General features: G+C 40.1%; 1 protein-coding gene across 5 annotated transcripts in view; it reads right to left on the bottom strand.

Annotated features, from left to right (window-relative positions):
* Positions 1-5048: 5048 nt before the first annotated feature.
* The window catches only part of GPRIN3 (GPRIN family member 3), a 77007-nt gene continuing 68451 nt past the window's right edge, over positions 5049-13604 (bottom strand). For all 5 annotated transcript variants that reach the window (XM_082461711.1, XM_082461710.1, XM_082461709.1 and 2 more), the window contains exon 2: positions 5049-12424. In XM_082461711.1, the coding sequence (XP_082317837.1) occupies positions 9962-12310 (2349 nt within the window). In that variant the 5' untranslated portion in view covers positions 12311-12424 and the 3' untranslated portion in view covers positions 5049-9961. The remainder of the gene's footprint in view (positions 12425-13604) is intronic.

Here is a 13604-nt window from a genome sequence, read left to right on the forward strand (position 1 = left end):
TGAATTTCTACTATGTTAGTCCTGTATGATATATTTAGAAAAACCGGCTGTAGGACATTAAGATAATTCGAAGGGTCGAAAGAATTTAGAACTCTGTAACTTAGCTCACTGATAGTCTAGAATGGTGTTGAGGAAAATCAAACAATGTTGGTATTCATGAGTTCATTAAGAATATATGCTAGACTGAAAGCGATCCTATATGGTTTACAAAAGGCATACGCTTCACAAGAAATGAGGTATTTTGAGTTCACAGTCAGTCCAGTGAAACTGGATTATGCTAAGGCTGTTCTTGTGTTTACTACTTAACATTAAAGATGTGGATGAGTGAGAACAGTTGGCTGGAAATGGCACCCAATGACAGGAATGCCTGCTGGTGGGATATAAACAGCTAGAGGCATAAGACAAACCATCTCAGCCCCACCGAGGACCCTTGCATTATCTGACATCTCCACGAATAGCATTTATGTCTTTGGAAATGCACGAAGTTTAATTTGCCAAAATGAATGTCTAAGTATGCAAGAGTTAGGTAATGGCAGCTTCAGGACATTGTTTTAGGCTGAAATGGTGTGAATTTATCCATATAGAGTTGTTGGAGGGAGAGCATGGCCCTTGGAAGTTTTGAAACAGTCACTGTTTAAAGTTCATGGAAAATTCACTACATCATTTTTTGAGATTTGGGGTTAATAAATTTTATATCTATCCAGCTGTCCAGTTCTTCAGTGAATTGAATACAGATTCAAGGAGGCAAAAGGGGATCTAAATATAGTATTAGTTTTATTAATGATTAAACTGGATTGGAGGCCATGGCTAGGTTTTCTGTTTCCTTCTAGGAACCTAAACCGCAGGATCCGGATTTATTTACCCAGGAGTGGGCAGAAAAGCTGAAATCACACAGCAACACACCTGGGTGGCCATGGGCAGAGGCATGAGACAATATAAGCCTGAATATAGGTTTCCATGCTTCCACAGGAGTAGATGTACCCTGTACCCAACCCCCCCCCCAGTATTTCCATGAATGTCAACCTCTCATCACCTCTCACAGAGCAAAAGTTCATACGTGTACACACACACACACACACACACACACACACACACACACACACACCGCCGTGCCATTGAGAGCAGGGAAAACCACTGCCTCTGATGACCTGCAGGCACTGTTGATTCCATAGGAATTCTATTTTAATCAAAGGAATAAACCCTTTCATTGTAAATACTTTCAGCTCCACTGCAGATACCTAGCAGAAGTGTGTCACAATGAAAATCAACTGATTCTAAACATGTAGGGCTAAGAGAACAATTTTGACAGCAGTGGCAGAAGCACTAACAATAACAACAAAAAACGAAGACTAACTTTTTCTCTATATTACATTTATTACGGGAAGTAAAATGCAAAAAAATCATATTTGACATTTTTTCGAGGGTTAAACTAAGTCATCACTTGAATTTCATTCATTCATCTATTCAAAAATCAAATCCAAAATGAGGGTGGATGTGTAGGTAATTTCAAAATCTTGATCTATCATAACATTCCAACTTTTCTAGCAAATGAAATTTTCTTGGTAGGTCGATTTCCGGAGGATGGGGACTTTCTTAAATAAACAATTTAATGACCTTTGTATATCGACATCATGAAAAGACATAGCTTTAGATTCTAATATTGATACATTCATAAATGGAATTTCATTTTAAATATTACCGTTTCTTCAGTGATTTAACATCACACTACAGTTTTGGTCTTTCTCTTTTGAGTATTTACACACATAAATGATTCTTATATTGACAGCTATAATTTTTCTGGTTGGCACTTAAATTAATACATATCTTCCAAAATAACATAAATTTATCTTTTAAGCAACAGTAGATATTGACATCAAGATTTCATGTATGCTGCTCTTATAAAGAAGGATGTTTTTAGTAGTTAAAAAACACAGCTAGCTAGAGTTGTAATTGTATTGTTCTTATGGTTGTTAACCTTTTTTTTTTAAAATCTAAGATATAAAGATGGCACATTCAGTCTTTAAAATATGAATATGTATTAAATGGTATTATTAACTTTCTACTGAGAAGTGGTTATATTTGTACTTTGCCACACAGAATTTTCTATAAATGGGCAATTCTGGTATTTCTATTCATAACTTCAACCTAATATCCAGCCAACATAATTTTTAGTGGCAAGGAATCGGGGTCAAATCATATTAGGTTTTAGGAACCAGATCAGACTTTTTGATGTCTAATAGAGTACTTCCTTTTCAAAGAAATGAGAGAAACTAAAACAACATCGATTCACTGATTGGAATTATGATAAATTGACAAAGGTCATCCAGTGTTGACATTTGCTGGCTAAGGACTCTAATCTTGTTATCCAGTCCATACGGTATCACCTGTTGTCAATAATAGTAATTTATTTGAGTCCATCTTAAGGAAATCCTAATTGCTAGTCTCCTGTTATTCTACCAGCATCATCTATAATTTTAAAAAATAAAATTTTTACTCTATGACTTCTCCTTGGCATTGCTAAACGTTGTTTTGCTGATCTCAAGAGAATAATGCCTGCAATCATGTTTCACTTCGAGTGATTATACACTCTTTTGAAATCTAGGGATACATCTCTAAAATGTAGGGCTTTTATCAGCCTGTGCAAATAAACATACTAATAAATGCACAAATGAAGTCTATGAGACATAATTGGTTTTCCCTGGTGTTTGTCATTTCCACATATAAAATTAGGCGCTTAAAGAACAGCATTAAATCTTTGAAGCTGCTCAAGTACCTGTCTGTGCCTCAGTAAGATACCAACTAGATTTTCGTGACTCAGTGGGTCTGGGCTTTCCTAAGCGCCAAATCTGCTACCAGGGAGTAACACCATTTAATGGGGAGCATCTGATCTGATATTAATATATGTAAAACAGAACAGTCATGAAAAGATGCCGTCTTCAATTAGTTGTTTTAATTCGTGATTGATTTAAATATACCAGTATGAATAAAATGCATTTATGTGTGCATATATAGGCGGGTAAGCTATTTACAGTTATGTAACGTATACATTTTTATGTGTAGAAAATGAAAATACACATTGATTAGCCCTTTTGAGGCTTTTGAACAACTGTTTCTTCTTCCTGCTTTCCTGCACTGCTTTGAAGATTTAGATAATTCATACAAGGTATGTACACAATCACACCCATAGTATGTACATCCTAATCACACACTTAACACAGAGAAGATGTGTGAGGAATGTAAATCAACCCAGTGGTCAAAGAACTGACCTTACCTGTGACTAATGGTGGGGAATTAGCCCTGGCATATTTAGTAACATGCCAATGAACTGATGACTACATTCAACCTTTGTGATAATTATGTTATCTACTCTCAGAGAGGATTAAAAGAAAAAAAACAACAGCCATTTCTGACCTTCAAAAATGAAAGGACAAATTCTGTTACTTCACACACACACCCACACACACACACTTTTGTTGGTTTTATTCACTTTCAGCCATGTGCCTACCTAATGACAGAGCTTGGCCTTAAAATGGGATACAGTATGTTATTTTTTTCTACACATAAAAATAGAAAACCAACGACTTACAGACTGTACACACTTACAGAATGTACTGATGTACCACAACCAGCTACAGTGTAATAATGCACCACATAGTGTTCACACGTTAGTACAGCAGAGAGAAATACGTTTAGAAATGTAGTAGTAATTGTTAGTACATTTCCTTCTTGAGTTTTCAGGCCCTGTTGACCTTTCTCGACCTCAGGCAAAGGTACTTCCAGATGCCCTTAAAAACAAGAATTAGTCTCTCCTCCCCTGTAGGGACTGTAATACTGCAATCTCCTGATTTACCAACATCATCTTAAGACATGACAGAAAGCATTATGGAAAATAATTTACTCAAAGATGTGGTTAAAATAAATGCCAAGAAGTCTAAACTGAAATCATTAAGAGATACTGATAAACATGGGTAAGCCCACTCTGCTCATTCCATAGTTTGCTCTGTTACATAACACAAAAGCAATATGAACCAGAAAAAAAAAATGTTTAAGTGCTCAGAAGTTTTGCTGAAGAATAATTTAATTTTTCAAAGGAACAAAGAGTAATGCTAGCAGCAATGTTAAAAATCAAGCTATCATTTTCACCCTGAAATAAGCCGATGACCTACCCACATCTTAAGAGATTGAGAAAGAAGTTGGCATTTCTCCCACATTTAATTCTCCTTAACACACTTAAGTCACTAGGGTATCTCTCGTCATAATTATCACCATGCCGGTTGACCATCAGTATCTTTTTCTGAAGTGTAAAATATGTGATCTTTATTCCAGCCAATCGATTTTGAGCTTGAACCCAAAAGGATACTTGATGAAGAATTATTAGTATTTAGAAACACCCATCTGGAACATCATTTTCTGTAAGGCATTATTTCAGGCCCCTTTTGATATGAGTACTCTCATTTTAGTTATTTTGCATTTGAGAACCCTTTTTTTTTTTTTTTTTTCATAGCTAAGGCTGGTAATCCTCTAGGCAGAGTTAACTGAATTGCTTTCTTACAGGCTAGTGCCCAGGAAGAGTAATCACCAGACATTTAACCCTCCATTTCAACCAAGTTTCGGGTTGGAGCTGTCTTGAGTTTTAAGCTAGCAAGATTCTTGGTGATTCCTTCGGTCTTGGCTAGTGTTAAAACAGAGCTGTTAACCATAAAACCTAATGCTCACGAGTGCTGTACCTCTTTATGGAGCTCCTAAACGAGTTTTTCCGGCAAGAAAGCAGAAATTATGCCTTTGCTTATTTTACCCTGTGGGTTACGGTCAGTCTTCATGGAGCAAACCATAATTATATAATGGTGCGCCCATGATAGATGCACTTGCTGGTATAACTGCCTCTTTTTGGCACATTATTGCTTGGCTTTAATTTCATTATCAACAGTCTTTATTCTCATGATGAGTAACTGAGATATCTGGGTCTTAAAAAAAACACACACCAAACTTGGGAATAACATCTTGTTGCACCATTCTGGCCTCCACAGTCATTTCACCAAGGCCTGCTGTTATTTCAATGTCCTTTGTAATTATCACCTTGATTTACCTAATAGCCAACAGTAATTTTTCAGGGTTTTGTTGTTGTTGTTGTTGTTTTTAATCTATACATATATACAGATGTATTGGATTTGCTTTGAGAGAGGTTATTTGGTTGTGGCTAGTGAGTAGTTTAGCTGGTGAATGTTCACAGTTAAGAGCAGCTGTAGTGAACTCTGGCAGATGTCACTGATTGTGAGACAGAACTGTTCCACCTCCATCCATCTTCATTTATGTCCTTGGCTATTGCAAATCAAGTTTATTTCTGTAGCCAAGGAGAATTCGTTTTTTCCAAGAGTAGGATAAAGTTCAAGGAAATCTGTTTCAGTCTTTACAAGACTATTTTTTTTCCCTTTTGCAAAAATGTCTAAAATTTTGTAGACATCGTTAAGCCCATGTGTCAGCACAGATGACATTTATAATTACTCAGCCGGTTGCAGAATTTCATTAAGAAGGATATAGTTACAAAGATGGACAGGAGATTCGGCATTATCACCTGTTATTTGCCAGGTGGCAGCAGGTGACCCACCTGTGGAGAGATTCAACCCAAAGGGGCCACACATGGAATCAAAGAACATTGCTAACAGAAAACAAAATGCTCAGATATGAATATAAAATAGCAAACACTGAGGCAGACGTGGGCAAGACTTCTGATTCACGGTGTAGACAAAACAGGGGTAGAGACAAGACCGTCAGCTCATTTATCCAAGATACTGCCGAGTTCATAGTATTACTATCACAAAGGGAAGTTCACAGGCTTCATTTCTCAAATACCACTTAGGACAAAGCTGGAGAGAGTAAACAGCGCCATCTCCATGGCAGCATTGTAGATGATTAGTAAGTCAGACAGGTAGAGGCCTACACAAGGCTACAAGTGCCCAATTTTCAGTAAAAACACATATACATATATGCAAACCTTACCCTAATGTATTGTTTTTCTTTATACTGATTCTTCAAAAGTAGACGAGGGATGTGGTAAATTATGTGGTACTAGAAATGGACAAATTTTTTAACACTTGCACAATATGTAGGAGGAAGAGAAGACAATTTCTCACATGTTGGCAGCAAAACAGTAACGAAGTGGATACAACAGAGCCAAACAATTTACATTAACAGCATACTCATATATGTCCTCTGTAAACAAATTTTAAAGTCACATCGTATTCTAGTCTTCATGTGGTATATATACAGGTATTCCCCAAATGATAGGAACTCCTAGAGATGAGAGGAAGAACATTAGAATAAGCTAGGAACTATAAAACCTTAATACTCTGACATGCAACCCAAAGCCGTTTTCCTCTTCTGCTGTCTACTTTAAGATAAGCTCTTATTAAGAATTTGGTTCCAAAATTCAATGTCTAGGTATATGTTACACATGCATATTTGGTCCGATTTACTTCAATTATGATATTTAACCTATAACATGGCGAACAATGGTATCCAAAATAATAAATATTAGACAACTCTAAAGATTAAACGTCATCAAAAATCAAATTGTAGTCAATATAGCTGACTTATCAAGGTAGGAAAACACAGTAATATTTTTTATAAATATTTTTATAAATTTTGGATGCAAATAAAAAGGTTTCTGGTTAACCTTGACCTAACAAAATGTTTAACTTATACCACTGATCCAAAACACAAAGCTTAATTAGGATTTTACTGTACATAAAGTAGTTGGTCTGCGGCATCAAGGGTAATAATCCAGAAAGACATAATTAGAAAAGCACTGAAGATACATAGATATGACAGTTGAAGCGATCCCATTTTTCGTATAGTCAGAAAGATAGAAAAATCAATATTTAAATTAAAAATCCTAATATTCACTGGGTAAGCATCTTCACATTTTAAACATTTAGATGTTTGAACTCATCTCTCTTTTGCTACTGGTTTAAAAAATATCTTATACTTATTTACTTAATAAAATATCTCCTCCATTTATTTCAACAACTAAAATGCATTAAAAAGGACCAAAACATAACTAAAAGAAATTAAGGAGAAAAACAGCTTTCAACCCGATGTGTATCATGCAGGTAAGGAAAAGAAGAACAAGTTCAAAAAGTCTGCCATGAAAATTATTTTGAAACTTCATTTGTTGAATGAACGTAAGGAACCAGAAATGATGTCCTGAATGTGTATGCTGTGTCACAGATCGAAGTGAAAGAACACTTTCAAATCAAGGTTTTGTCCTGAGGGTCCTTGGGGGATCATAATGCAGAAACACTGCGGTCTTAAACAGGCTCCTGTTCACTGAACGAGCTATCTTCTGTGACTTGTTTTTCAAAGCTGTTCCTTCTATAAGATTCAGCAAGCGAGAAGAAAGCTTTCGTAACATTTTGTGACAGTCTTTAGAGTGTGGTAAAGATCGAAAGTAAAAAATGAAAGATTAAGAAGTAAAGGTTAGTTTCAGTCCCAAAGAAAGTCAGCTAAAGTGACTCCATCACACATTAAGCTTTAATTTGAGGGGCATATCTACAACACCAGATTCAGTTTTAATTTATTGTATTTTATTAATTTATTTTTAATGTGTGACAAATGCCTACAACTCTCTTCGGTCTCTGTTTCCTTTTACTATTTATAAATCATGTGGTTACTCCAAACTCATGAAAACAAATATTATTACCAGATGCTGAATTCTTCCTTTCCTCCTCCTATTTTAATGCAGGGAACAGCCTGTTCCAGCCAGTTCAGAGCAGAGGGTGACCTGGGGCCCGCCCGTCTGGAATGGGTACTGCTGACAGCTGCCACTGTGTACAGAAGGTGTTCTCCGTGTGTACACAGCACGTGTGAGGGAGACAGTCAGTGAGCGAGAGAGGAGGGAGGTTACATACTGGCAAAGGCATCTTCTACAGAAGTGACATGAACACTACGACACATGGGTATTTAAGGTCAAAAGAGAGTTTTAGGCTCAATTCACTAATAATAATTTGACGGCTAATTCGATGGTAATTTCTACTTTAGATAGCTTTCTTACTAGAGGCCAATTGATAAGAAACTGAAACATGTGCTCTATTAAAAAATTCATTGTAAGTTTCAAGTCTAACAACTCTAATTGCCATTCTCCGGCTCTGAGAATGCTGTGACTGGTCTACTGATACAGGCTTCATCGACAGTCCAATGGCTTTGAAAGGAATCAATGGCTATTTACTAATTTAGGTTATGTCCAGCGTAGCTTCTGGTGTTAAAGTTTACGTATGAGATCCCCGCACCCCCATATATTCAGAATCTTCAAAAGAGAATTAAAAAAAAAAAAAAAAAAAGCCAAAACAGAAACTGTGCATTTACCGCACAAACGGCATTTATGAATCTCTGGAGAGAGAATACACGGCCAGACAATCTTTTCTGGCTCATCAAGGGCAGTGCGTTTAGAGAAGGCAGCCAATGTCCCTCCAACCTCTAACAGAGATTTTCTAAAAGCAAGGTGGAAACCAGCAACCTCCCTGCAGGTCCAGGAGGGGAAGCCTTTCAAGGACCCTCGCTCACGCCCCTCTTCCTCACTACCCTGACTCAAGCCACTGTTGGTCACCCCAGCCCAGTGCCCTGCACAGCACTCAGGGACCTCAGGGACACGCTCCCCTATGGAGACGGGTGAGGGCTCAGCTCAGACAGGTGCCTGTGTTCTCAAGGACCAAGCCCACCCAAAGCTCAAACCATGTTTTTGTACAGGCGGCTTCTTTTTTTGGGTTTGAAGGATGAGATATGATGGTATTTCTCTTAAAATCAAGAGGCTTGCAGAGGTTACCTTTTTACCACAGATTAGACTTAAGTAATTAGACGATATTAGTCTAAATACAAAAACAGTAAGTGAGTTCATTTCTAGTTGACTACATTTTCTATGAGAAGCTACTGAACCAAATCAAAACAAAACAAAAAAATGAATCCTGTTTATAGGAGTCTCAGTTAAACCTCTTGTTTTTGTTACTCAGGAGGCTTTCTTTTTTTCAACACAGAAAAAAGTGTTTGGTAATTGGCTATTTATAATTCCTTACCAGAACCATAACTTTCTCAGTAGAATGTCACCGGAGAACACCTGAACAACATAAAATTTAGTATTATCAATAATTTGAAGACTCTCTTCAAGAATTCAGTCACACGTACTTCCTCTAGGGTAAGGAAATATGAATTTAATCTAGTTACAATCACAGAGATGACCCTTTCCTTCAGTGCAGGAAAATGTGTATACATAAATTCATGTTTTATGTGGGCGGTATTCATAGTCAAATGCTGTGCTAATTTTTTTCCTAATATGACTTTCTTACGTTTATTAACGGGTATAACAAGGTTCATAAAAAGGGTTATCTGCAGATGTTTACAAATATTACTTCATATTTGGCATTTTATGCATTTAAATGCTTTTATTTATTATCTTCTGGCCGAGGAATGAGTCAAATTTGTTTCCATTTTTTACATGATACTTCTCATCACCTACTTGAATTTTGTGTGGTATCAGCATTCTTATTGCAATGGACTAGAAAGTATAACCGTGTTTTTGCTAAGAGTGTTTTTGCTATTTTTAATATAAAGCAGGGATTTTAATGCAAATACCACAGTGTGATAAATTGAGTGAGTAATACAAAATGACACGTGTAATGATCATGTTATTCTATAAGCAACATCATATTAAAAAACCCACTGAATGTTATTTCCTCTTAATGAAGGTCGTAAACCGTCAGTGAAGCTTGCTTCTTTTCTTTCTTTCAAACTGAAATGATGTATTATTTATGGACCCCCAATCAAAGGACGCCACGATCCTTAATAGCAGTTTCCTCAAGTTAATGCTTTCTCTTCCTGGTCTCTCAGAAAACACTAAGTAAGCTTTGACATAGACAGAGGGATATCTATGAAGACCGTAAGAGTATACAAGGGCTCCCGTACATGTTCCTTTTCAATCTAACACAGAAGAAGGAGCGGGACGAACGCAGCAGTTGGGCCGTCGAAAGTTCTGCAACATGGTCTGCAGAACACTGGGCTGCCTGCCTTTGAGCTTTTTATTTGAAGAAGTATCCGAGGAGATGGATCTCCGGCTCTGGCTGTTTTGACCTTTGATTAATTTCTCGTGTTCCCTGATTTGTCGCTGTAAATGGTTCTGGATGGCGACGCCCAGGGACTCTGGGTCCAGGGAAGCGCCGTACACCTCCCAGGTCATGCCCTGCTCGTCCCACACCACGTCCCGGACACGCCTGGACTGTTTCAACTGCAGCCTGGAGTCAGCACCCAGGTGCTTCTTCTTCTCTCCCGGAGTGAGTCCCACCTGGGCGGCGGCTGCCGTCACGTTTAACTTCTGCTCCTTGAGGAACTCGCTGACCCGGCTGGCCCGGCGGGGACTGGCTTTGACGGAGCGAGAAGGGGTTCTCTTGCCAGAACCGGGACTGGAGTCCCCCATCGAGTCAGACGGCAGGCTTAGGCTGGTGGCTGTCTTGGGCTGTCTGTTTTCTTCCACGCTGCCCTCCTGGCTCCTTCTAACTGGGGAGGGTGTAGGACTCGCCGCTGGGGCGGTGCCTCTACTTTCTGGAGATTTAGGATTGAGCAGTACGCTTTTGGCCTCTGCCCTTGCCCTCGGGTCCAGGATATCGATGCCAGGAGATCCTTGTTCTCTTACTATCTGAGGAGATGCAAGCTTCTTCTCGCTTGCATCCCCTTGATTCGTGAGATCCAAGTTCCCGGACTGGTCAGCTCTGCTGGCAGGGCCACAGGAGTTGGAGAGTTTCCAGTCTGGGTCTGGTGTGTGGCCATTGGTGGTTTCCGCTGCAAACTCAGACGGCTTCGTTTCAAATTTCCCTAATCCGTGACTTGTTTCAGCTTGACATCCTGCACTGATAGAAACCTGGTCACCGAGGCTAGCTTTCGGGGAGGCAGGATTAGTACCCCAAAGCTGTCTAGAGGCGGGCTCTTGCCCCACCTGGGTCATTCCTGCTGACCCCCCATCTTCTTTACATGTAGCCTGAGCATTACTGGATGCCACATTGGTTGATGAGCTTTTAAGGACCTCAGCCGGTAGGCTCACTGATGTACCTTCCCCCCGGAAAGCTGCAGAAACAGCTGCGGCTGGCTGGATGTGCACCTCTGGCGTGGTGCCAAGGCACCGACCCGCCTCCCGGGGGGCTGGGGTGCTTGCAGACAGCTCCAATGTGCGGCTTAGGCGGCCACTGCCGCGGCAGACGACACGCAGCTGCTCTTGCTGGAACTGCTCTGGGGCGGGGGTTTCCTTTAAGAACGCAGTGAGAATGCTGGGGCTGGTGGACACGGATCTGCTCTCGACACTCGCCACCGCCTGCACCTCGGCGTCTTGCTGAGCCCTGGGCGGAGCTTGCTCGATCTCATTTTCAGCTTGGTTGGTCATCGTGCTCACTTCTCTGAACCTTGACCCCTGAGGCTGGGCTGGCGGCAGCATCTTCTCCAGATCCGGAGGAAACATGGACCCTCCGCTAGGGAGGCGGGATGGTTGAGGTGCCACCGAAGTCACGGCCTGGGCGTCTGAGGTCGTGGGAGAGGGTGGTTTGTTCTCCGAACATCTAACTTCTCCGGCTGGAGATTCACAGGACCTCGTCTGGGAACCGCAAACGGCTTGCCGCCTTTCCCCTTCAGGTCCACCTACGGGAGCGGGGGCAGGACTGAACGCCTTGGCTGCTGTATCTGCAGGTCGCACGCTTCCCTGGATTGTTTCCTGAGAAGGAAAACAAGGGGGCACCTGATCTTTGCCACGGATCCCTGCCACCGGACAACTTGACTTCTCAGCTTGCTCTCCATCCGCAGTTCTCTGTGGTTTCACCAGGGTGTCTTCAGGTCCTGATGGGAGGCTGGAGTTGGGCTGGTCCCCTGGGATGGCCGGGTGGGCGTGTTGATTGGCTGGCGCGGTAAATGTTACGTGTATCAGATCCTTTCCTGCTGCAGAACGTGGGGCTGGTGCTGCGGGCTCCCCGCTCCCTGGCTGCTGGGTATTGCCGGGAGAGTTGAGCGTGGGAGATGCTTTCCCCACCTCACTGACAATGCCAGCAGATGTCATGGCTGGCTGTGTGGTCTCATGCTCAGTGGCCTGCATCAGGGCCTCAGCAGCTGTCCTGGGACTGAGGTCTGGCTCTGCAGGAGTGCCGGAAAGGCCATTGGTGTTCCTACCCAGGAGGGCTGGTTGAGGCCGAGGTGAAGCAGCCTGAACCTCTCCTAGGTCGTCTTCTTTTCCAGAAGCTGCAATCAGGGAAGTTTTAGCCGATCTCAGAGGGTCAGGTACAGTCCCCATGGAATTTCTCTTCGGGAAAATCTCAGAGCTCTCCCCTCAGCAGCGCTCCCACTGGGAAGCAGTCGTAGCTCAGAGTGAAGATGCACTCAGAGATGGTTCCTCTGAAGGACCAATCTGTGAATCAAGGAAACAGTACCATTAATACAGTACAGTATTTGCGGATTGAAACTACACCAAATTGTCACTTGTATAAGAACTCATAAGCCCATGAAAACTTTTCTTCCCATTATCTGTTGATATAAAAATAGATCTTGGGAAGAAAGATTCTGGAAAAATTATTTTAATTATACAGGTATTATTTTGATATATTAGTTTCTGCTTGCATCCCATTGCTGTCTAGCAAATAGGTTTTTAACGTATTTACCTACGCACTTGATAATTACCTCATTTGAGTAATCCGATTTACCAGATATCAGAAAATCCTATAAAGCTACTGTAATCAAATGAATAAGTATTGAAATAGGCCTAAACAGATATGTGGAATAGAATATCTAGAAATAGATCCAGATATAAATGAGGATTTAATATATGACAAAAAAGGCATTTCAATTTGGTGACAAAAGGATGGGTTATTTAATATAAGGGGCTGGCAAACTATTCAACCAGAAGAAAAGAAAACTATATCTTTATCTTACACCAATTCCAAAAATAAATCTTAGATGGACTTAGAGAGATTAAAGGTTAAAATAGAAAATAATTAATTAAATAAATAATCCTATTAAGAAAATGTAGGATCATAAATATAATCTAGGGGCAGGGTAGGTAGGCTTCTTTTGGCAAGGCAGAAAATACAAAAACTATGAGAGAAAACATCAGCATAGGTGACTTAAAAAAATGACAAAACTTTTGCATGGCAAAAGATGACGAACAGATACGATAGGTTTAAAAATGTTTGCAACCCCTAGAGGACAGGCAAAAATATCTGTAGTATAGCAGAAGCTCTTAAAAACGTACAAGGAGACAAAATAATCCACTGGAAAAATGGATAAAGAATATGAAGGAACAGTTTGCAAGATAGGAAATCCAATAGCCAACAATCTTATGAAAAGATGATCAAATTCATTTGTACTCAAAGAAATGCAAATAAAGTAACAATGAGATTTTACTCTACACCAATTGCACTTGCAAAAACTTAAAAAAAAATGTTATAACACCATGGCCTGGGGAGACAGAGTGAAGGGAAGTATTTTCATTAATTGTATGTGCAAATGTGTATTGTTGCAGCTTTCTTAGGGAAGCAGTTTAGCTTTTAAAACTAAAAATACACACGTCCTTGACCCAGTGATCCTATCCA

Source organism: Balaenoptera physalus, assembly GCF_965194825.1.
Source record: "Balaenoptera physalus genome assembly, chromosome: 5".
NCBI lineage: Eukaryota > Metazoa > Chordata > Mammalia > Artiodactyla > Balaenopteridae > Balaenoptera > Balaenoptera physalus.